The sequence below is a fragment of the Strix uralensis genome, chromosome 5 (assembly GCF_047716275.1).
Source record: "Strix uralensis isolate ZFMK-TIS-50842 chromosome 5, bStrUra1, whole genome shotgun sequence".
Lineage (NCBI taxonomy): Eukaryota > Metazoa > Chordata > Aves > Strigiformes > Strigidae > Strix > Strix uralensis.
The window spans coordinates 80,862,984-80,889,027 of record NC_133976.1 but is presented as its reverse complement, the minus strand read 5'-3'; the positions used below and the strand labels follow the sequence as shown (position 1 = coordinate 80,889,027).

The 26,044-nt window shown below is 43.1% G+C and overlaps 1 protein-coding gene across 3 annotated transcripts in view; it reads right to left on the bottom strand.

Annotated features, from left to right (window-relative positions):
* The window catches only part of ABTB3 (ankyrin repeat and BTB domain containing 3), a 181,864-nt gene that overhangs the window by 27,228 nt on the left and 128,592 nt on the right, over window positions 1-26,044 (bottom strand). For 2 of the 3 annotated variants that reach the window (XM_074871936.1, XM_074871938.1), the window contains exons 4-9: window positions 22,552-22,704; window positions 8,476-8,641; window positions 4,971-5,060; window positions 1,701-1,802; window positions 489-582; window positions 244-379 (exon numbers count right to left, since the gene is read on the bottom strand). In XM_074871936.1, the coding sequence (XP_074728037.1) occupies window positions 244-379; window positions 489-582; window positions 1,701-1,802; window positions 4,971-5,060; window positions 8,476-8,641; window positions 22,552-22,704 (741 nt within the window). The remainder of the gene's footprint in view (window positions 1-243; window positions 380-488; window positions 583-1,700; window positions 1,803-4,970; window positions 5,061-8,475; window positions 8,642-22,551; window positions 22,705-26,044) is intronic. The other variant, XM_074871937.1, reaches the window with a different exon arrangement.

Sequence of the window (26,044 nt, the reverse complement as noted above, 5' to 3'; positions counted from 1 at the left end):
ACAACCACTGCATTGCAACACACTACGAGGAGTCCCCTTCCTTTTTTTAAAAAATCAGGTATCAAAAAGCAGCTTTGTACCACCAACTGGTTAAATTCACATGCTAGCAAAAAGCTTTACATCTCTGCTCAGTTGGTGGCATGTTCAATTGTTCATGCAGAACTTTCACCCATCTGCTCAAACCAGACACCCAGGCAAAAAGGAAGCACTTGAAGGATGCCACTAGACTTGTTCCCACTCTACCTGTGTCCATGTGCAGCAGCCTGACTGAAAGAGTTCATGTCACCTTGTGGAGTCATGGAAATGCCGTTCCTGTACATTGTTCCTATCATGGGGTCAGCTCCTCGCTCCAACAGCAAACTGACCAGTTCAAAATTTCCTGCAAGTTAAGAGATACATTTTTACTTCTTTTAAAATCCAGTATTTGCTCACCTAAACCACAGATCCCAACTGAAGTATTTATTACAGTGGGAGGAGAAAGTCCTTACCAGCAGCTGCTGCCAACTGTAAAGGAGTTTCAGAGTAATTTTCCTCTCCATGCTCCAAGGAACCTTCTACCTTTGCTCCAGCATCCAACAACAGCTAGAAAGAAAATTCACCATTTAGAGCAACTGGGTGTATGACAGCATTCAGAGTTCATGAACAGTGACAAATGGAAGTCTAATGCTTCTTATTATCTGCAGACCAGACACAATGGAGACAAGTGACATGCAAATTCTGCCCATTGTACCACAGAGGCAAACTGATTCCTTTTTTCGCTCATTTTACGCTGCCAGACACCAGGAGCACTAGTGTCCCACTTCAGAGCCAAAAAAGTGTAACCCAGTGTTTCTGAACGGGAAATGGGGTAAGGTCAGTGTTAGGAAGTAATGCGCTGAAGATGGAAGTACTGAAAATTAGCCCGACAAGCATCCTTCCTTCATGGTCTTCTAGAAGCCCAGCACCATCCTAAAATGGATCAGATTTCAATTGCCTCCATCTTTTACATAAACACATGGCCAAAAGAAAGGCAATTCTTAAGAACTTGATTGCAGCAAGGAGTCCAAAAGCTGTGATCTCCATCAGGGACACTTCCACGTAAATAACAGCAATGCTGAAAACAAAAGTGGCCAAGGAAAGCAGGATGGAGCCTGTCCTCCAGCCCCCTCTTGGCCATTTCTGTCTTGAGGCCTTCACAGTTTTGGTGCTTCATTAAGTGTGCCATAGACACAGCTGTTTTGAAGAATAAACCTTCTCAGTTTTTGAGATGCCAATGCACAGAACCAGCATATCTCACGAGACACATCGATGGGGTGAGGAGAGCGAGTGCTTCTCCCCCTTTGGAGCAGCACAAGGGCTGTTGTCCACGTCTCCCCCACCAAGGGAGAGGCTCTGTGTTTGCTAGAATATTAGAGTGTAAGAAAGTGTAATGAATGAATAAACAAACATATAAAACAAGTGGTCAGGAAGGAGCACAAGGAGTTGTCAGACTTTCTTTGGTGCAACTTTGCTTTAAAATTGTCCTATTTAAACCTCATATTGGTTAAGGTTTGAATACCGTATTCGCTATATAATAGGTCTATTATATATCAGTACACTCTAGAAGAAGCAGAAGTAACCAATATGAGTATGACAAGAGGATACTGGTTTGAGATGGATGTAATTAGAACTGAAGAGGAGAAACAAAAGAATGAGATGCAGGTAGGGAAATACAATAATACCTGAACTACAGGAATATGTCCATGCAACACAGCAAATGTCAGAGCTGTCCAATGGCGGGTCTCAGGGTGGACGGATGGGTATTTATGAGCAGTACTGACAACCTACAAACAAATTAAAGTTATTTTTTTAAAGAGCTATACGTAATAAAATTCAACCTGCCTGAAAGCCAGGCATGTGAGGGAGTAAGTGAAATAGAAAACCTGGGAAAAATGCTTTATAAAATGATTGGCTTCATTTTTTTCCTGCAAAAATTTTCTCAATATTAAAACTGTTCATGCTGATTTGACAGCCTGAATAGAGTTCATACCAAATGAAGTCTTTTTACCAACTACTGTAGCTCCATCTAAACCACTGGCCACCAGGTACTTTTGCACAAGGTAAAAACATCCACAGCTGGTTACAGCAGCACACACTGGGGAAGTAGGGACGGATCAGGATGCTTACAGCTAAGGACCGCTTCCACAGACTTCTCCAGACCATGTATAAACAGCCCTGGGTCTTGGGATTGCTCCAGGCCCAAAGAAATTCTTTTCACATAAATCAGTGTAACTTTTGTCACTACCGTCATGAAAGACACATCACAAGCCCTACCCTAGAGTTCACAGGTGTGTTTCCAGGCTCCTCCTCTCCCACCAGAGGAAAAAGACAACTGAGAAGTGATGGGGCAGAGTGGCACTTCAGAAATGTTTTAAGAAAACTCCTTTTTACTGCCTTCTCCTGTCTGAGTTGAGTTAAAAGAGCAGGGTGGTGACAGTTAGAAGAGATGCAAACTATATCCTTAGAAAACAAAATGGTATTTTTCACATTGCTCCTTCCATTTTCTATGCCTTAGTGCCTGGTGCCTCTAATGTAGACATTGGGGAAGATGAATAACCACTCTCTGCTTCAGTTTCCCTGTCTTAAAGATGGGGATATTAATATTGATGAGGTTCACAGAGATGGTAAAATCTAATGAACGTTTGCAATCCTGCACTGCATACTCAGATGGAGTGTGACACTAAAATTCAAAATCTTATTATTGATCTTCAGAGGAGGACTAAAATCAGAGTAAAAGATGCACGATCTCTCTGTCTCATCAGCCAGCTGTGCTTTCACTACCTTATCTGAAGCACTTTTATCCACGTAGGGGAGCAGGGCCAGTTATTAAAAGCTCAGTTGCATTAGCAGCTTGCATTTCCAAGCACCACATGCAGAGTTTTGCTAGAAGCACATGACCAGGTCCTCAGTCCCAAGGAGGGACTGACGGGGCAAAATCTGAAGAGCCCCTGTAGATCCCACAGCTTGCCAGAGGAGCGGATCTGCGCCTGGCTGTTTTTGCCCAGATTTGCCAAAGAGAAAGCTCGAAGTGCAACAGGAGAAGTGTGCTGGCCTCTGAGCAAAGGCACGGGGCTTCTTTGGGTTTGGATTTGCTCAGAAGGAAGAGGATCGAGCAGCTCGAGCCTTGGGATTTAGGCTGGGGAGCAAGAGCAGCGGAGGGTGAGGATGGGCAGGATCATAGTTCAGTAAATACATCCAGCTCATCCTCAAGCACGGATTCCCACCACTGTTCAGGGCAGCCCATAGCAAGCAGAAAAGAAAATGAAGTCATTTTAACTCCTTTGCTCCTTTTGTTTTTTTCTTAGAGTCCTTTCCAGTACACACAGTGCTTGCAGAAGACCTGTGGTTGACTGGGCTTTTAAGGCCTCAGTTGAGATTTACTGAGCAGCTACAGGTCCCACTGACTCCAGAGTGAATTGCAGCTTCTCAGCACATCTGGAAATGAGTCCATTTTCGCTAAAGATGGGCAATCAAAAAGGGAGGCACCCAGCATTTGAAGCTACTTTTGGAAACATATATATATAACTGATTTGCAAAGTGAAAGGGGGAAAATGATGCAGGCACCTGACAGAGTATTTATTTTTGTTCATGGTTGATTTGCCTTTTTTTTGCTGTAATTGCCCAATTTGCACAGTTGGTTGTGGTGTGCACAAATCATCTTATAATTGCACACCATAATTATTCACAGTTCTTGTCCCAGAGTGTTTTCATTTGATTTTAGAGCAAACACTCTACAGAAATGAATCAGGGAGGTTCACATTCCTCACTGGAGCTGTTCTCTCAGATGTCAGCAGTTTCAGGAAGACAAAACTGTTTAAATTTGCATTTGGTTCAAGTCTGGAAGATTACTGGAGCAACTGGGAGGACTGCTCCTAATAAAAACTTGTCCTAAGAACCAAATAATGCCATGTCACCTCTAAGCCACAGGGAGGGTTACAGGAGAGATCAGTCTCCATGCCCATCCAGTCTTTAGTGTGCCTCTTGAGAGTGCTAACAAGAGTTATTGACAGCTCTTGAGGGTGGTGTGCTTGAATTTGGGGAACTGAAATCAACGGCTGATTTCACATAAGCCACCAAACAGCAATCACATAGTAAAGACTGTCAGTCTCTTACAGGTGACATCCATTTCTACTTTTAAATTAGATTTTTAAAAAGTGCAAAACATCTGGCTGAAAGCAGTGACTACAATTTATCAGCTTGCTCAAGTCCAAACAGAACAGATGGAACACAGATAAGTGAAGCAGACAAATTAATTTACTCATGACCTCAACAAGTTGAAACTGGAATCATTAACAAATAATTCTTTCGCGGATTTTCAAGCGGCTCTTTAAAAATGTACATACCTGCATTGCACAGAGTCAGACCACAATCTGTTTAGTGGACAGATTGTGTAAGTTTGTGATGTGCATTCATCAAAGAGACGTTTATATTCTGAAAGCTTCAAGCTCCTCATCCAACAGTTTTTAGCCCAAGGCTCTTTGTAAAACAAAACAGTGGAACTTACATTGCCCTTGTGCGCTGGGGATGCTTAGCTGGAACATCCCAGAGCATAGAAATGCTCGCACTTTGGCAGGTTATCAGATGGGTGTTTTCTTTTATCCTCTTCATTTTAACTCAGCTGAGAACTGGGGAGTCCTTCCAATGTCATTAGAGCTGTGCTCTGTGCTAGTGCTAATGCCTGTATTCATTTGCAGCGTGCAAACACAACTAAATCAGTATTACCTGTGGGGTAAGTCTGATGACTTGACCCCTTCTGTGCAGTGAATCCCAATGTTAACCTAATCCAGTTTGATGTCACTGTTCAAGTGGTGCCTTCCAGGATAAGACAAATTTATTTTCTTTTTAATTCTTGTGATTTTCACTCCGCTACAATTTTGGAGGCGGGGGGGGGGGGGGAGTTTAAGATGTAAACAAATAACAGAAAAAAGATACAACCAACAAAAAGTCCTCACCTCAGCATTCAGATCTGCTCCAGCATCTAGCAGCATCTGCACCATAGCCTCATCACCCCTGACACAAGCATACATCAGTGGAGTCATGCCCTAGTCATTTTTTGGAGTTAAAAAACAAAGGAATTGACAAATTTAACACAGAACTCTCTTTGATTTTTTTAAAACAATTATTTAAGTATATATCATCAAGACTAACGGTATGTATTTAATGAAAGCCATTACCTCTGTTACAGACATGCCCCTCAGACTAGCAAAAGCCAACCATTTTTGTAAAATCTCCATTTTTGTTGTCTCTTGTGCTGACTGGGTTTTTTTCATCTTATCCTTGGCATCCTCACCATGGTGAGTACAACTAGGCTTGTCAGCCTCACCTCCATCTTCATATACTAAACCAAACACTTTCATCTTTGGGGCCCCAGCAGAGAAATGTTTTTATCAAAGCAACTGTATTTCCACAGGTATTTTAAAAAGACAATAATTCTATTAAGATTTCTATGATCACAGTTTCATAAAATCTAACTTTTTAATTACAGAAAGAGCCTTTAAAAACATCCCAAGTTCCTCTTAAGATAGGTTAGATTCAGGCACAGCTTTTTCAATATGGATACTACAAGGGACTGGAAATGTAAAGGCTTTGTATAGCACTTCCTAGCAAACAAGGACTTAATTTTAAATGGAACACCAGACAGCGTTGTTGCAAGTTGCTGGCTCTAGGAAAACGTGGCCCTGTTTGGAGAAAAAGCAGATTAAGTGACCCTTCACTACAGAACCACCACAATGCAATTTTTATTAATCTGAAATACCTGCTGCAGCTGATCACCATTTCCCCTAAGATAAGTGTTAACGTGGCAGTGGTAATGAGTCCAGATGAAACCATGAAAAAAATCATTAAAACTACCATAAATTATAACAGAAAAAGCTGCTTATTAAATACAGTAGGGGGTGTTGATGAACAGCCACCAGTTGTTTTGCAGTAAATCTACCGCAGCATGCAGCTACCTCTGATGCATGTTTATAGCCTCCCTTGAGGTCCCCTGGTAAATTTGCTGTCAGACGACAGCCCGTTTGCTGTTTAACCTGAGTGCTGCTGTGAAGTGAAGTTATTTTCAGAGAAAGTGGAGGTGCCCAGCACGGCCAGACACAGACTCATGGCACTGCTCTTCCTAGCAAGAGCCCAGCACCACTATTTTTGCTAAACTACCTCATTTTTCCTGTTTGCATGCAGGGCTGAAGGTAGTAGATGCTTATGTATGGAAGGGCTGCTCTTGTAGAGAAAATATAAATTAAGGTGCTCAGATCCCCCCTGAAACACATTGAGCATCTCATGGGTTCAAATCTGCAGTGTACTTATGGAGATACAGACTAAGGGAATAGGTATTTGGGGCCTCATTCCATTATTAAGAAAAAACAAGTTCACCCCAGGCAAGGAGAGTTCTTGGGTGACTTGAAGTTACTTGCAAAGAGAATTTGAAAGTACTTCAGCTACAGTCAGTGGCAAAACATTTCTTTTGGCAGTCAGTAAACACTAGAAAGGACAGGATCACGAGAATTACAAAAAACATGTGTTTGGGCCTTGAAACACAGGGATGGGATGGCAGCTTAAAATTAAATACATGTTCCTTCAACTATTTTTTCAATTTATGTAAGTGGTGTCAATCAATAATGAAGTGTTTAGCACAAGGGGTCTAATCAGATCTGAAGAAAAGAATTTGAAAACCTGGAGCTGGGGCTCCCCCCTGCAAGACGCAGCACGTGGGCAGCCGCAGCGAAGAACCCTGCAGCAATGCCCGGAGTAAAGGGTCTGCCTGGGGACCACATGGGTTATTTTGGCCCTGCTGAAGTTGAAGGACTTACCACTGACTAAAAGGGAACCAGAATGTCATGCTGCAGTATCAGGATTTTAAAGAGTTAATGCGGTCTCTAACCTCCCTTTCCTTTGCACTGCTGTCCCTACTGCTTTTGTCTCTGTCAGTCCCGCCCCCCCCCCCCCCCCCCCCCCCCCCCCCCCCGCCCAGGGTTGCTCTGCAGCTCAGCCTTGGGCTGCAGCACCGTTCAGCCCCCCTCTCTTTGCACGAGGGAGGAATGGATTTTTAATGAGCCCATCATTAGTGTTCCATGCACACAGAGGAACAGGGTAACAACGTGCACAATCAACGCAAAGGGCATTTGGCTTTTGGCAAAATAAAAAAATGATTCTCTTTGAGTCTTGTATCACTTAGGACTCTGTCCTGCAAGACGTGGGATTCTACAAGATGTAGAATCTTTGATCCAGTGAAACATTTAGGCACAGGTTTAACTTTCATTCAAATAGGATGTAAGCATGTGTTCAGAGTTAAGCATATGATTAGGTACTTTGACGAATCAAGCCAGAGTGTTCCCAGGTTTCAGCCTGGAGGACAGAGGAAATATGCTGTTAAGTTTCCAGGTTCAGACTAACTTAAAATAATAATAATTTTTAAAAGTATAACATATGAACCTTGGAATGAGCAGTCTGATACTATTTTTTTTCGGGGAGTACTGCCCTCTTCTAAAGCTTTTCTCAAATGAATCCACAATATTGACTCAGACTGAAGCTACTGAATAGCATCGTAACTCACATTCTTGGAGCAGCTTTCATCTCAGAACATCTAAACCCACTAGCAGTCTAGCTTTTGTCCCAAGCGACCACCTCAGGAGCAGCAGCCACTTGCCTCCTGCCAAAGAGGATGCCACAGCTCTGGGAATGTGCAGTGATACTTTCATCAGGGGCACCAGAAAATTCAGAAGACTATATTTCAAAAGGAAATGGTAGTATCCATGGCCATCGCTTCCCTCTGGGAAGGGGGAACCACTTTGGTGAGCATCACAGTCCAACAGACTGCTGCTGGTAGGTAGCTGCACGGGCAGGTTTATCCCTGGACACAACCACCAGCTTCACAGAGGTGTAACTCCACGGAAATTTAGGCTCCTCAAATGGTGGATATTGGCCACAATGACCAACAGAGGGGTAACACGGCAGATATACTTTCATGACTGGAAGGTCAGTTCAAACTGGGCTGAACTCAATTAAAGAGTGCCAGCAATTGTTTCCTGCTGGAGGTTCAGTGGTGCATGTGAAATACACTGCAGATCCCAGGGCAGTGTTCGGTGTTAGGATGTTCACCTCACGTAGCCTGGCCCCATACCACTGTTCATGGCATTGAAGCAGTTTTAAGTATTCAGATCAACGCTAAGCTCTCTTGGGATCTTCTGGCTTCACTTGACTCAGTTCACTGTTAAGCAGATGTCAGGGGATACATTCACCCTCATGCTGTGTTACCTCAGCACCAACGAATCCACACAACTCAAAAAGACTAAACTTCATGTAGATGTTCACCCAGCAGTGCTTTAACTAAGCGCAAAGTAACGCAGAGAAAGCATTAAGATCCTGGCTTATGTTTAGCTGAAAGCTGGGGCTAGTTTTCCATGATAAGCAGACAAAACTCTCACATTTCACAGTTGCTTCTTTACATTTCTATCTCGTTACCTGTTCACTCATGCTGTTAATCCCATCCGGCCCCAGCAAGGATATGGCTTGTTTAACCAGATCTGTTCGGCCACAGTTGAGCATCCGGAAACCCAGGTCCTGCTTGAACTTTGCTTCGGTGGCAACTGCATCCAGTTTCCGAGATGCACAAAAACAGTCGTCGATTCTGTGGACATGAGAAATAAACTCTCTCAGAGGACAATCAGAGGGCAGACTTCGCTGTGCCTAGGAAAATAATACTTTGCCCTATCTTTGAAGGATGTAGGTCACGCACACATTCATTCTCCTTTGACCTGTATGTTCGAGGGAAGTGCTGAATGGGAAATGCTAATGCAAGCTAATGGAGATTGCCCTCGGTCTATCTTTCATGGGACAAGTTATATATTTTATAAAAAATCAGGCAAAAAAAGCACAGCTTTCACTTGATTTTGTTTCCCTGTTTAAGCAATGCACAATACATTCTCACCACAAGTTTTCTCTCTGCATGGCAAGGTTATCTGGTCCCCCTGATCTCTGAAAAGTTTCAGTGGCTTCAGTAAGCTTTGAACATGCATCAAAAGGATGTATAGTCATTGACGATACAACAAAGAGAAAATAATGTCACTCCAAACACCTTCAAGGATCTTAGCAGCACAGCCACAGCAACAGGAAAATCTTTTTGGAGCAGAAAGTGTAAGTCTCAGAATCCCAGAGTGGCTGAGGTTGGAGGGGACCTCTGGAGGTCATCTGGTTCAACCCCCCCTGCTCAAGCAGGGCCACCTGTAGATGAGGGCACCATGCGATCAGGGAGAAGGCAATCTTGCCAGGTAAGCACGGTGAAATGCCACAAATCCTTGCTGGCTGTGCCTAACAGATGACATGTCATTCTTTTAACGTCTTATTCAAAATATCTCCAAACCGTAAACTGCTCAAGATATCCATTTCAAATGGAGGAAGGGCTAGGAGTTATTTAACCAACATGTGAATCTACAGTTCCAGAGAGAGCTAGGCAATTCAAATCTGATGTTTATCCAACTTGGTTTGATCTTATAATAAAGTCAGATTTGCTTTTATTTCATGCTGAGGAGTGTCTGGGGCAGAGGGTGGAGTCCAAATCCACAGTGCTTTTGGTGTGAACTTGGATAAAGGACTTTAGAAAAACACCACTTTCATTCTCTAAAAATGCTAGGTCAGAAAATGAAGGGCTACTTATGAATGAAAAACAAAACAAAGATCAAAAGTGAAAAAGTCAAATATACATCAAATATTTGTTTTCTATTTCATATGTAAAAAAATGCTGCAAACCAAAAAAAAAGATAAACAGCACATCATCATTTAAATATCTTCTTCAAAGTGCTTTATCAGAGCTTTATAAAATATATAACACTGCTTAATATTTTACAGCAATGTGCAACGAATATGCTGTTTATATAGAAGCAGTGGTATGTAGTAATAGCTACCGCTCTTCCTCTTTCAACAGAAGAAGGAAAGTGAGATGGAAAATACAAAGTATTTTGATCAAAGCTTCTACAGAACTTAGTATTGAAACTGGCATCTGAGCTCAAGCTTGCTCTCTGCTGTGCTGGGCCATGACCAGTCTGGAAGAAAACAGATATTTTGTTGATGTTCATTCTAACGTGCTCAGTTTGGGTTTTGATTGCTAAAAAGTTGATGTCCTAAAAATGCAAACAAGGTATGCTTGGAGTATCATTACTCAGGGGAACAAGGATGATGCTTCATCACAACAGCATGCTGGAAGATTAATGCACAACACTCGGTCACAATAAATACACCATAACAGCAATAACAGATTCTGAACCAGTAATATGCCTACAACAGAGATGGAAGAAAGCAACGCATAGCAAGGCTGGGTTTTCTGCAGTAGTTTCTGCGCGAATTTAGAAGAAAAAGCAAAACCAGCACAGATATGCAGGGCTGAGCTCAATGACACAGATCCATGGGAGCAACTGCGGCTTAACACGTTCACACCGTATGGCACATTTCTGACACAAGAGCTACAGCAACATTTGGTACTTGTTATACCCCCATAGCTTGAGATGCTAGAGATCATCTGTGCCCTCCTTTAACGTATGGCAAAGATAAAGCATGCTCAGAAGTTAGGTGGTGGGCGTTTTGGTGCACGGAGAGACAGTCTGGACCTCCCAGCTGCAGTTGCCCATTTCCAGATGACTCTGGGCTGAGAACGAGGTGGTTCCTCAGCAAAGTGCAGCTATGGAAAGATCTAGACATCTTCGGAGGACTGCAGAGGTGTCTGCTACTATGAATCACTGCCTGTGTTAAGTCACTGCTTCATCATTTGTACTGAGGTATATAACATACACTCTGAATAAAATGGGTCAAACTCAGTGCTGGCAGAAAGAGGCAGAGCTTCACTGACGTCAGCCCAGCTTGGTGCATGCGAAACGATAGCTGATGATCTCCTCTTTTTAAAAAGCCAGATTTTGACCTGGGTTGCACACCCACACAAGGGAGGAAGGAGGAACAAGAACCTATCTCACCTATCCTGTACAGGCTGCCCAGATCTCTGCTCTGGCATGGGTTCAGAAATTACTTACTTCTCCATAAGTAACTCCTGCATGAGTTGGCTCTGGTCCCCTAAAAGCATGTCAGTTTACCTGCCTACTAGCCAAGGGGACTCATTAATTACTGCCGATACTGGGTATCGGCAAATTAGTATTCCTCAATCAGCTTGGGGATAAGGGTCTTGGTCCAAGGGCTCCAGGATGCTACAGCTGTACAAACACTGCAAAAGTAACAAGGATGCAGAAGAGAGCCTGGGCTGCACGGCTGCTAGGACACCAGCACTGATGAAATGTGATCTAGGCCAACTACTGCAAAGCAGGAAACCACAACTTAGTACTACTACCAGTGGCCCACTGCCTTTTTATACCCCAAAAAGGGTCCATTGTGAGTGAGTTACAGACCCAATTTATGGGACATAACAAAAGAATACAGCAAATACAGCAAAATTTGACATAGATCATTGTTGGTGCCTCCGTTGTCATATGTTGAGTAATAAAACGGATAGTGATCAAACTGGGGAGTTTAATAAAACAAGAGCATGATGCAAGGGAAAGGAATGGAGGATGCTTCAGAAGAGAAAGCACAGCAATGTCTCGAAAAGCCAGAGAGATGAACGAGTTAAGGAAAAGATTTAACATGTACAGATAAAAAGCAGTGAACAGACAGATCAAAAATTATCAGGAACTACGAGTACAGAATAGGAGAACACAGCACCGCTTTTAACACTGGAGAAAGCCAACTGGGAAGACAGTACAGCAGACAGACCAAGCAGTCGCATTTCAAAATGAAACCTGAAAAATCAAAAAAACGCCAAATCCTTCAAAAACCAGCCCCAAGCCACCACAGCACTGCATTTGCTCTAAAGTCTTCTTTCATACAATTAACTGCATAATGTTGATTCCAGCAGAAGCAGAGGGCCTCTACTCCGTATTACACTATACAAAAAGATGCTGCTCCATCATGGACACCATCCAGAATCACAAACATTAAAGGATATAAGATAAAAAAGGAGGAAGGGAATAGTCACCCAGGCTTGACTCACTCAAGACTTCTTAACTTTGGACTGCAACAAATACACTGGCAAGCTATGAAGAGGTGCGAAATGGATGGGAAGAAGCTTGAGAAATAAGGTTGATGAGGAACGGTTAAGTCAGCTAAATATATAGGGTCACCTTTCAGAGTTGTGCCTCCAAAGCAAGGGAAGCCAGCATAAGCACAAAAAGAGCTGGAAACCCTCCCAGCTGCACAGTCAGTTCACAGCCCTTTTGCCAAAAAGTCTTTGTGATCTTTCCAAATGCACAGGAGGCTGACACCGGCCCGACGGCGGGATGTCCCCTCCACGGCCACCTTGGTTTGTTGCCAGATTCTGCCGGCTGCCAGCGCTCACACGAGTCCACCTTTCCCCAAGACCTCACCCTGCAGAAAAGGTACTTTTTCATTGAAGGGGCAGGGAAGGCTGACTGGAGGAGCAGAAGACCATGGGGGGGGCAATGATCTTCTCCCCTTCTTCTCCCTAGGTACAGCCTCAGGATGGCAGGACATCACCACCCCAGATGCTGACTGCTTCAGTTGAACTTTGAGGTCCCCCAGAGGTGATACAGTGACAAAGGTAGGACTGACCAGCATCCTCTGAGGGTGACAACCTCTCTCAAAAGACTGAGCCCATTCTGGATGTCCCTATTTAGCAACCTGTGGGACTGGGCAGGCTCCTTGGCACCCCCACTGCTGTACACATGCTCCCACTCCCATAACTGAGAAATAATATGCTTGAAGTAATAACATACACTGATCATAGTCCTCGTGCTCAACAGCAAATCCACCCCTCTAAATCAGGGGTTCAGTCACGCAGCCTGTAAACACCCTAACTGGTACTCTCCTACCTTGAATCAAGCAAACAATTGCTTTTGTAAGTAAAAGGAAAATCAGAAACAGGTGAAATCTTCTTGATTTTATATTTGTAGCAAAGCTGTGACCACATTTTTTAACTTACAATGCAATACAATTTTCCTGAAGTCCTCTTTTAATTCCTCACAGATATTGCTTCTACAGCAGTTATCTTCAAGATCATTACAGTGTTTCCACTGCACATAATTAACTTTACTGTGGCTTTATATGGGGAATGCCATGGTAACATTAATTATTTGCAAATGGTCACTGTCAAATGCTGCATGGTGACCACGACACACTACCGTATTCTGAAATACTCAAACCTCTGAAGGGAGTCAAAGATAATCTTCGTCATTTATAATGGGTCCTAGCAGTACAGCAAATTATTTTTATCTTTTCCCAAACTCACATTATGAAAACACAATGCAGCACTTCTACAGCAATGGTTTAAATGCAAGGGTTGGGGATTTTTTTTTCATTTTCACTCAGACTGGCTAAGATAGAGTCTGTGCAGATCTTTAGTAAGTTACTCATGGATTGAATACATTTGGGAAAATGGATGATTCAAAGGCAAAGTGTTTCCATCGTAACTGGTTGATACAGCAGCTCTCTTATTACATAGCTATTTAATTATTTGTTCTTTGGGAGGGGATTATTGCTATAGTCAGTAGTGGACAAGAAAAAGCAATGCTCTGTAAATGTTATCAAAACAGAAGTAGGAACACCTTAACCATGTTTTAAGCTGTATGTGCTGGCATAGCATGCTAATAGTTGATTTAAAAAAAATGGAGTGCAGGCTGTGATGAGCAGCAGGACAAATGTTCCCCTCCACTGAAATGAACAGATCACCATCCTGATAGCCAAGCACCAAAACCTTGTTTGTCCACCCAGGACTCAATCACCAGCCCTTTCAATTAAAAGAATGATAATCTATTAATCAAGTCCATCTTTTTAGCTCTGTGGAGTTTATTCAGTCTGTCTCTGTCCTAAATATGGATGAGGTTTTGAGTCGGAAATTATAGTTCAGCTGGTTGGAAGTCTGGAAGGAGTCATATTTTAGCCAGCAATATACATGCATTTGCAATGCTGAATTTCTTGGGGTCAGGGATCACAGTTTTGATCTGGGTATGCACAGCTCGTAGCACAAAAGGGTCCTGTTCCTTGCCTGGGGCTCTTCAGTGAGACTACAGCCACAAATGACAGTAGCAGGAGCGGCAGACGATTTGATTTAAATTTGTGAGCACTCTTTTTTCCAATGTGGTACTTTAAAAGGGACTATAATACTGATATTAATAGGACTGCAATATAAATACTGTATTGAGACAATTATTTGCATTTTCAGTTTTGGAGAGAGGGAAACATAAGCACGAATACGTTGATCAAAGTGATGACGAGCACTACTTTTTTAATGCAGACCTAAAATATCTCCATTTACTTTAACCAGGAGCCAAATTAAGACAAGAAAATAAAAATACTCCAGATATTTATTAGCCAGCTTCTTATTCTTGCCAAAGGCCTGAGAATAAATTGGTTACAGATACTGGAAAATACATGATAAAAGTGACGTGACTATCAAATCAAGACCCAAATCTATATTTCAAAACACTCTTAATATTACAGTCCCATGTATATAGGCCAGGAACCATGTTCAAAATTGAATCTGACTTCAGATTTTGAACAAGGCCGACATATCATAGGAAAATATGGCTACAGATTCATCTTTCATTTAAATAGATAGCACAGTTCTTCACCAATGAGTGGAAGATGATATGTGATCTGTATCCTGATATTCAGGAATGTGTACAGAGACAGAGCATATGAAACAGTAATGAACTCGCTCACAATGGGAAAAACCCTAGAAGGCTGGATCCTAAAGTCTGTAAAAATACAAACGTGTTCTCACTAAAGTGAAGGAGAACATGAGGACAAGGTCCTCCCCTTCAATAATTTTTTCTTATTATTGTTGTCTTCAAGCAGCAGGTTGGCAGGAGAGGTTGAGATTCACCTCAGGAAACCCGTGCTCTACCTTTTAAGCAATAAAATCTCCTTCATCCACTGGCACCATCTGCCCCAAGGGACTGCTGGATTTTGTCACGTAGCTTGTTTGCTACTGCTCACTGGTTTGGCATTTTTGTGTCTAATTACGGCAATAGCCATGGCTGGTGTTAAAGGATTAGTGAAAATTTGTGGGAAGAACAAGGACATTCAAAGAGCTAGGCAAACATCAAGTGTCCCTACTTAAAGTGGCTGCATCTAATTAAATAGCAGAATTTCTCAGCAGTTTTGTAGTCTCTCTCCCTCTCCAGAAAGTCAGCCCCTTACCCAGTACATTTTAAGATAGTGAAGAGCAGTGGAAATATTTTTCTGCCTTCAAATCTCCATTTGTAAGTCTATTTATATTTTCATGCTCTAGTACAAGCACAGGATTTCCATAAATAAAACATTAAATGCAACTCTTCCTCTTTCACTTTCAAGTTAGTATTGCATATGTGTGGTATAGTATTAAGATGACACAGCAAATGGTATAGACTGCTCTGAAAGAACATCTTCCCTTTATGTTGCTGTATTTTTCACTTTACACAGTCTTAAGAAAACTCTCTAGAATGAGCCAAGGATGCTCTCATGTTAAATAAGCTTCACTCTTGAGGTTGATAATGCTATTTTCCTAGAGAGCCTTCATTAAGAGGGATGGTCCCAGACAGAAAAGCAGACTTAGGTATTCTCAGGCCAAGGCTAATTGGAAATTAGGACAGGTTTTCAAAGGCACTCAGACACCGCATTTGCCCAGAGATCTTTCTGGATCAGAGCTGTAAACGCAACTTGGAGCCCTGGGCGAGGCTGCGACAGGGCAGCGGCTGCCAGAGCATATGGGACTGGAGGGTTAATAAACCCAGTCCTATGCTGCAGCAAGGCTTGGATCCACCTACACTTCCAGTCTGAACTTATGACTTGTTAATATTCACATATTCCTGTGTCCGTGCTGCCCTTTAAATAGTGCATTTTTCCTTTCGTGGTGTTTACTCCTGATGTATTTCTGGAGAATAGTCACATGTTCCCTCAGCACCCACTTTGCTCAGCTGAATAAGCCCCTTTCTTCTCGTCTTCCTACACGAGAATATTTTGTCAAAACTCAAACTACCCCAGCCCATTTCTCTCTACCCGGTCCAATGTGAATATTTTCTTGACCCAGACAGAGGATTTGCAATTCTGCATCACTTCCTACCACTTTCACGTACAGAGGCACCAATATTTTCCCTCTTCCACTGGAAATACTTCTCCTGATGCAGCCTCAAAATGCATTTGCTTTTTTCATGGCTGAGGAAAAATCCACGTCTGTGGTTTTCAATCATTCTGAGATGAAATACTGCTCTACAGTCTATCACCACCTTTCCAATACTCAGTTCCCAATACAGTATATATTATACTGCATATACAGTGTCTATGTTACAAATACACCGCAGTATGTATTTTTCTAATTAATTTCCATGTATTTGCCTTCCATTTGTGGAAAACTGCATTTCATCCCATTTCTTTTGTCCCAGCCCTCAAGGTCATCCACTTTTTCCTGGATGATTTCCCAAACTTCCTCTGTGAGGACAATGCCTCTCAGCATCATGGCATCAGCAAATTTTAACTTCATGAGCACACTGCTAAGATTTGTGCCAAAACCCTTTCTGAAAATTAAAAAGCACCAGTTCTTAAGAGTGAGAGCTGAAGATCTCTGCTTGTAACCCCATCACAGCCAACCCAGCTCTTGCCACCTCTCTTGAAGCCAGCCACTGCTCACTTTCCAATTCCTTTACTAACCCCCATCTTCTCTGTCTTAATAGCTCCCTGCATGGACTGCATCGAATCATTCACTCAAGTCCAAATAGATGAAATCTACTGAATTTCCTTGGGGTAGAAAATCAGTTATCTTATCAAAAAGCTATTAGATTAGTCTGGCAAGATCTATCTTTAGAAAATCTGTGTCACATTTTATCCCATTTTTCCCTCAACAACATGTCTTTAATCAGTCTTTGCTTGAAAAAACATTCGAAGGCCTCGCACTAACAGCCTGGAATTTTCCTCAGATCGTTTTTCATCCTTTTCAAATGTTGGGCATTACTATTATTAGTCCTTAGAGTTATGGCACCATTCTGGGCTTTGTCAAAACTATTTCCCTCTGACCCTCTGAATTTGTGAGGCAGCTCTTTCTCATCGCTGGGATAGATGTTATCTGGTCACCCCAATCTGAGTGCATTAAGCTGCATAATTTGCTCTCCTTTTGATTACTGTTTTTCCATTTTCATAACCTTGTTGCTATTATTTATTTTTCCTATTCCCTCAAGATTTTCCTCCCAAAAACAGAGGCCAAGTATTCACTTAAGTTCTTGGGCGATGGCCTCTGTTGGCACTGATGCACACCTCTCACAGATGCCTCCTCAAGGCCAGGACTTACGGATACCAATTTCACCTCTGCATCCCAGAACAGAGGAGAAAAATGTGCATGACCATGGTCAGGAGCAGAGATAGGACCCAGACTCACAGCCAGGCAGACAAGAAGAGGGATATTTGCTGCGTTGACTATACATGAGCCCAGCACCCTCGGGGAACCCAGCCATAACTCCAAAACGCTGCTGAAATGTATGAGCAAGTGATTAAAGGGGATCAAATTATGGCTCTCCATCTGTGCACAGGCACAAGCCCTATCACGCCAGCTCCTGCTCTCACCAGCTCTGCCTTGAGCAGCAGCGATGCTGCCACCTCCAACTAAATTTGACTGGAATGTAAGCAGGGGCTCTGACCACATCAGCAGGCTAGGCATGCAAACTGCCTAGCTCTGTCCTTCAGCATCCCCCCAACAACCAGGGACTGCAAACGAGGGACTGCGATGCTTCTCATGGGCAGCCTGGTGGTACCAGAGCCCAAGGGGTCTCCACAGAGGGATGAGGCAAGAAGACGACAGACCCCTGTGGGACTCCACTCATGAGGATCCTGACAGCAAAAATGCCATTTCCCATTGCTGCCCTTTGGGTAGGGCTACCAAAAAGGACTTCAGACCTCTTTACAGAATTGCCCCGGGCTCCTCCTGCCACAGCGTGGCACCTGCCTCCAGTGTGTGGTTGTGGTGGACAGTAATGAATGCCACAGTGAATGATCGCATTTCTCCACCATACAAGAGAAAGGCACGAGCCTTTTCATCTATGGATAAGAAGAAACCGCTCCTCAAGATGACTAAACTCTGCTTCTCCTCCAAATCCCAGCCAGGAGCTTTGCAGCCTGCTGGGCAAAGGGACAGGGGACTAATGAGCATGAGAGGGCTTCCAGACACTCTCATGGCTGCAGAGAAATGCCCAGCCTCACTGGCAACGCTTCTGAAGGATCTTGGTGCCATGGGGACGCATTTGGCGTTCCTCTCCATTCAGACACCAGGAAGGTCCCTTGACACGGGCTATGTCAGCAACCCTGCAGGGCATTCCTTCCCCAGCCAAGCTGGGGATCAGATGTCCAGCTGGGATGTTTGGGGTTCAGGTGCCAGAACCCCATCCTCGGACAGTGCAAGCTGGTATCTCCCAAAATGCCTCCTCCTGCATCACTGGAAGTACCAGGAGCGGAGATGCTGTCCACCTGATTCCCTTCAGCAGAGCACAGATCCCTTCTCAGGGGTGAGGAGACTGCTTGCCAGCCCCACAAACACCCAGGAGAATCAGCTTTCCCAGAAAAACCAGACAGGATGACTTGGAATCAAAGAGGTCTGAGGCAATGCTGAGGGTAGAAGAAAATACTTCGAATAACACATGGAAATGGCTCTTGGTAGAAGAGAATTGCACTCACATCTCTGTGTGGATTTTTCTTCAATGTTTGCTGCTTTTGGATATCAGAACGAACATGCACACACACACACACATACACACTAGACTATATCCTTCTTTTAACCTCTGACTTGCCAGAAAATAGCCCCTTATCCAGCCAGGTGCAGAAATGACCAAGCAACAGTCCTTCGCATGACATTACCACCTGTCTCAGGTCAGTTTGTTCCAGCATTTTTACATCCTCCAGGATTCCATAATATACTGCAACCAGAAATGAAGCCACTGACCCCAATAAAAAGCACGGCAGATTTTGTGCTGAGCAATACAGGATACTCCTACCTTGCTCTGTTTCTCTGCTGTCAGTCTCCAGTCCCCCGATGTAATCATGCAGTAGCAATCCCCCACCACCACGGGTCTAACACATCGGGGGTTTTTTGTTTCAAACAAATGTCCCACAGAACAGAGGAAGGAAAGACATGCAAAGAGCTTCTTGTGTTTAGGCAGAGCAAGGGGAAAGGGATCCCTTGCACATGTGATGATGAGGAGCAGCCAAAATCAGGCATCTGTTTGCAGTCAGCCAGACTCAGTGCAGACTGAGAAGTGATGCTACCTTACTGGAGGAGAAAGGCAGGTAAACACAGTTTTTACCACTGTCTTTCTTTTTGGCAACAAATTACCTTCATCCCTGATGCCTTCATTAATAAAAGGACTAGAGCAGGTAGCAGAGCACCCACCTTCACCAGATTTATGCCAGCAGACAGCTACCTTGCACACAGTTCTCTACTGGCTACGTCCAGCTGCCTCAGGTGCCCCAAGAGAGCCTGGGTACAGGTGAGGCTTTATAGAAGTCTGGTCTCCCACTACGACAAAGAATATTTTGGACACAACTTCTGTCTCAGCTAGCTGTTGTGCATTCAGCACTCAATCTATCTGTGAAACCTACCTCCTTCCAAAAGGTGGAGACAACTGGCCGTCTATCTAAAGCTTCCACTCCTGGGGGAAGGTGAACATTTGTATCCCTGCTCATCTCCCAAGGCTGGGGAAAGGGAAGAAACTTTCTGGCACGTCTGCTGCTGTAAAATGAAAAGAGATCAGGAAAGAGACAGGCAGCTCCTGCCTGATTCCAACTTCCCTCACTCCTCTACCCAGAGCAAGAGCAGCTCCTCTTTCAGGAGATGAAAACAGTTCAAGAAATTAAGGCAATGAATTTTTAAAAAAGGATCAGAAGAGGGAAAAAAGAGAGGAAGTACTGGAATGAAAAGCAGGAAGAAAGCAGAGATGATTTACAAAGCCACGTATCAGGAACCTCACTGCTGGAGTATGTGATTGTGCTGGGAAGTGTCACAGCAATCTGCTGAGAGACCTACATGCTGTAGTTCAGATAAGAAACTGAACATTTGGTTTTTATCCGAACTGATCCTGAACTTCATAGCCTTTGAGATCCTGCCAATCTCTCCCTCCCCATATGTGTGTTTTTCCAGCATGGAAGCTGATTTTGTTTTATGCATCTGCAATGACAGGTTTTGAATCAACACTGTGGAAAGATGCAGTATCACATGGGACCATGAGAACTTTTGGTTTCAGGTCTCTTATATTTTAGGGACTAAAGAAGTCTGCTAAGAAAAGCCTAGAAATTGAACCAGTTTCAAGGTTCTACTTATTAAGCCATTTCTATAAAAGTCACAAAATATATCAAGCTAACTGCACTTAAAATCCTCCAGCTGTCATCCGTCACAGAGCTTATTTCAACAGCTATCCCCTGTAAAGTTGTATTTTCCCCCCCTCCCAGTGTTTGCATTTATGAAATTGATGCTTGCTGAGGAGTTGATAGTTGGAAACACTCCCTCTCTAACAGGAAGGCATGAAAGGGTGCCACTTGGCTTAGTGGAAATGAGAACGGCTGAGCGTCTGCACCGAATACAAATAAAAAATTACAAGATGCAACATTTAAAATTAACATTCTGATGCCTCACATTATTCTTCAGAAAAACTCAGTCCTTCCTTTCATCTCAGAATTACAGGCAGCCAAGGTCTGATTTGCAGCTACGCAAAGAACCTGCTGCACCACACTGGCAGCGGGCACAGACCTTAAAATAAAAACCGAAGTACACGGACACTCATTTACAGACCTCTGCCAGCACACCAGAGTGAGATTGTCATTTGGGGACATCAGTGGGTGAATCAGGCCCCTGCAGTCAAACAAGGGCACATCGCAAAGTCTGGTCTCTCTAATATCCAGAATTTGTCTCAGGAATGATTTATCTTTTCATTCCCACCTGATTAACCCCAGGCTGCACTCTTCAGGCTCATTCCCGCTTGCAAGACAAGCAAGGACAACAGCAATCACTTCTACTCTTTATGAGATGAACTCCTGATGGCAACTTTAAACTAAAGTGATGATTTGTTACTCATAATTAATAAATTCTTCTGCAGCATATACAACTCTCCCCAACTTCAAATGATTTTGAAACTCCTGGAAAACGGTCTAAAAGTTGATGGCATACATATATATATTTATATATATATAAAAATACACACTGAGAAAATACAACTTTAAGAACGGTGTATTGTGGTTTTTTAATCCACAGATATTTGTTTCTACCTTAATTTCTATGACAGAGGATGTAGAGTAGAAACATTATTGCCTTATTTGCAATGCTACCTAAATACTGGAAGAGGTATTAAATTAATTATGCCTTTTCAAAACCAAGTGCTAGGTCTTCAGAAAGTGCGTAGTCCCTAGAAGTCCTGACATTTCAGTAGGGATGCAAAACGCTACACTTCTGGAAATGAGGGCCAAGATGGTCACACCAAAGGGAAGTAATTACAGCCAAGATTTGAAATCTGAAACGCTCAAGATTTCACTTCTGAAATTCAACATATTTCTTCAATTAAATATTGAATAGCTGTGACTATAAAAAGCCTATGCAGATCTCAAAGTAAAGTATCATACTCTCTGGTGAAAGAGCATGTCAAGGCCAGAGACAACAGAAGACAGCTGCCCTGATGCAGGTAGTCACAGCTAATCATACAGATAAAACCTGCTTTCTCTGTTGCAGGAAAAAATGCATCTATTGCTGTATGAAGAGGCAGACTGCTGAAAATTGGATTTTATGTACAGATTTGTGAAGCAATAGCAGTGAGTAATTTCTACGTTGGCAGATGTAGAATGTCTTTTCATATGAAAATCAAAACCAAATACATTCTTGACTCCAGAATAGCCCTAGATCATGCTTTTATACATGTACATACTAGTAAGGCAAAACAGACACTAAAAACATATCCTGGCAATAAATACTTTAAGACTTCATTAGAAAACCAAAAGGTCACATCTGATACATGAAAAAGTCAAATTATCTAGGCTGACATTTATAACTAATTTGCACTGACATTAGCATGAAAAACACAATTTTACTGCAAGAGGTAGTCTTACCTATAAGTTTAAATGTGCCCTTTAAGCATTAATGCTGAAAACAAAGCAGTGAAAAATATCTGCAGCCCTGTCAATTACATTTCGGTATTTTATAGCAAAGCAACGTGAAGCAGACAATTAGCAGAAGATTTCAGCCTCTCATTAGCAAGCAGAACCTAACAGTAAGAGAAAAAAACACCACCATATGAGCCCTGATGAGCAAATTTCGGGCTTGATCCAGCTGTGAGATAGTCAGGCACCCATTACCATGCAACCAGCTTATCCACGGATGTGAGCAAATACCAGAAGCAGATTTTGCAACGCACACAGCGACGAGCCCGAGCATCCATGCACCTCTCAAGGCAATAACAGAGCCCTCTGCCTGCCTGCTCGCTCACTGTCACTAGGAAAGAGAGACACATTTTGCACAAAGCAACCGATTTTTTTTTATGGACTTACTTTAACTGTCGAGGTTCGCAGTCAACTCCCGGCAGTAGGAGCCTCGCTGCCTGCCGTACGTCATCGCTGTCCACCGAGAAACTGCGACGGTGCCCCGCGTGAGCCACGGCAACCCGTATCCACTCCATCAGGGGAGGCAGCACAATGAACGGCCTGGGAAAGCACACAGACATGAATGCTACAGTACACTAGCATCAAAATAACAGGTATACAGAGAGAGGGGGCAGGGGGATGTGTGTGTGCATGTGTATATATGTGTGAAAATATATATACAGAGAGAGAGAAGGAAAAGAGCAAAATCAAAGCATGGGAGAGCAAACTGGCTCAGCAAATTTCAAGCAGGTCTGAATCAAGATGTCTCACCCTGTCTCTGGAGCAGGGTTATTTGAAGAGTGAGATTTATGAGCCATGCTCATTTCTGGGGCTCCTGTGAGGTCAGTGCACCCGCCTGGCAAGCCCTGCCTCCCCCTCATCCTTTGCACAGTGTATCCCAAAAAGAGGGCAGGAGCCTGGCACAGGACCACATCCTGCTATGGTTGACGTGCCAGGCTGGGTACGCTCCCCAACCACATTGCAATAGGGACAGGAGAATGAACCAGGGCAAAGAGAGGGGATGCCCCCACCCAGGGGATGGCAGGGATGGAGAGGTGATGCCCAAGGAAGTCTCCAGCATCTCCTATCAATGCAGTGTGCACCTCGTGCTCAGCGCTGAAAGCAGGGACCTTTGGAGCTGATCCCACTGTATTGTGGAGGTTATCTGTAAGCAGCATCAGACACCAGACTGCTTCGTTTTGCTTTTAGTGGTACCAAACCTCTACACCTTTGGGTACCATCTGTTCTGTCACTTAAGCAAAAATACACAAAACCGCCCCCCAAACTGGATGGTGGGACCCTGGGCCACAGCCCCGACTTGAGCAAAGTGTGGACACTATCAGAGACATGCTCCTTCACTCCACAAGACCTGGATGGCCCCATGTCCTTGCAAGAGCTGCCCAAGCCTTAGATGAAGCATACAGTTTGCCCGATCTACGCTAGAAATTATTTGGGAATCAAGAGATAAATGACGAACCTTAAATGAGAACCATAACTTCAAGTCCTAGTCTGGAGACAAAAATAATAAAATATCCTCAGCTGAACACCTTGGAAGGTTGCTGCCTGTTAGATCAAGGTGGGATCTGCCCTCCTGTCCTCAACAGGTTTTTGTGTCTGCTTCATGATCTAGCTGGGGTGTCCAAACTGGGTGTCTCCTCCACAGCTGTACACAGGAGACAAAGTCTGTGTGGGGAAGGGATGAGGAAGGGTAGAAGAAATCTCTCTTTATAACAATATACTATAAAATTCTAAAAAATGTATACGCATGTACAAATTCTAAAAAGTTTATATGTATATTTTTAATGTAAAATCATTAAAAAATAATAAATCTGTCCAAGAGCTACTTGAAAACTATGCTGAAAGTCCTGTGTTTAGACAGGACTGCTGAAAACTATTTAGACACAGTGAGACTGTTTCATCCCCACTGTAAAGTAAATACCATGGCTAAGGGGTGCTAACAGAGTGCTATAATATTAACAAAAAAAAAAAAAAAAAAAAAAAAAAGAAATTTGTAAATGACTACTGTCCTCAAGGACTTTCTGTAATTAACCTTCTCTTACCTTCCTCTTCTGAACCTTCTTCTTCTGTCTCATTTGCTATGTGGGTCCCTTTCCCCTCCTCTTTAACTGTATATTCCCTCCATTTATTAGTATATCATTCTAATACTGGAAATGCTCCTATCAGAGCATCATCATCATCCTCTGCTTTTGCTCCCTTCCCTTCCCCTGCTGCTTTTCATTCAATATTGCTTTCCCTTACTTGCCTTTCCTTCTGTGGGCCCTTTTCATGGGGGAGGGGGGGTGGTTAGAAAAAAAGGTAAAAGGTCTGGATTAGGTGCCCAGTAGGCAAATACTTTACATTTTAAATATATAACACTACCTCAAAAGTATCTACCATGAGAAAAATTATTTAAGATGATGTTGATTCAGGAACATCCTTCCTCTATTTATAGCTCTTTATGCCATTTATTTCTCTTTTGAAGACTTGACTTTACATAGCTCTGATATTAATATTCTTGAGGAGGGATGAGATATCTCAAAAGCGCCAAAGGACAGAGAAGCCCTGAGGCCACTATCTTTCCACAGGACGCTGGGTTCCCAAATCTCACAGGCGCTTAAATGCACAACCTCCTTTTGAAATATGACATCTTTGGCTGACTTACCACTTTCATCATTATTCTGTTCAAACACATCGGCATTGCCTCAAGACCAGGCTGCATTTGTTTCCAAGGCTTTTTGCTCTCCCCAGACCTGTCACAGCCACATAAGGAGGCAGATAAGGACGGAACATCTCCCACAGCTCCTGTGAAACGATTCCCATAACCCAGCTCATTTGTCACGATGGTGGCAGCAGTCAGAGTAGGGAGAGGGGAGAAGCAGGGGTGTATCTGCTCCTGTAAGGTGACCTGCTTCCCAGATCACCTCTCACATGTGTCCTCAGAGCAGAAGGGACCTGCTCTCGCAGTGTTAAGTAGCTAGGGACAAGTGATCGGTGGGAGTTGTTTTCATCACTTGCTGAGCAAACAGTGGAAAGGGAGCTGCAAATCACACTGGAAGTGTAAACATGCATATAGTTACCCACGAAACTTGGTGTTAGGGAAACAATTAAAGGGAAACAATTCTAGGTTATGGTTTGCATGAGTGAAGGAGGTCTGTATCAGAGGAATTTAGATTGGCTTGTACAGCGCATTCCTGTAACATCTGCTGGGCAAACAGAAAAGCAGAGGGCTCTGGCTGAACAGGGGACTTGGGGGTTCACGCTTTCTCTTCCTCTTGTGCAGGTCAGAAACTCACCAGCACAAATCTGTCCCACCACAGTAAGGAGCAGACCAAATAAAATTATTTACAGGAACTGTGATAACTGCACTATAAAATTGCATTTTTTTTTTTCTTTCCTGGTCTTGCAAACTTCAGCAAAGAAATAAAAATGAATGTGGCTGTTTGGTGCAATAAATCCCAAAAGGGAAGAGAATCGGTGTTCTGTGGAAGCTGGAGGATTTTCTCTAAAGGCCAATTTCAGTCCCTACATGAGGATGTGAAGTTTGCTCACAATATATTACATTATTTTTTCCAAGGGAAAAAAAAAATCATCACTGCATATCTGAGCATGTCAGGCCATTTATATTTTGAGAAAAGAACCAAATATGGCTGAGCGCAAGAGGTTAAAAATACCCTTCAAGAGTGTATGCACCACGTGAAGGGGATTTTTTTTTTAAATACCATTTGTGTGCCAAAGAAGAAAGAGGAACACAAAGTTATAGGGGTGTGACAACGGTTAAGACAATGTGACATCAGTAAGAAATATTTCACTTTTCAAATGACACCAAAAGAAAACGGGTTAGGTGAATGCATCACATCACTGGCGTATACATTGATTTATCTCTGGTACAAAAGCAGGTAAG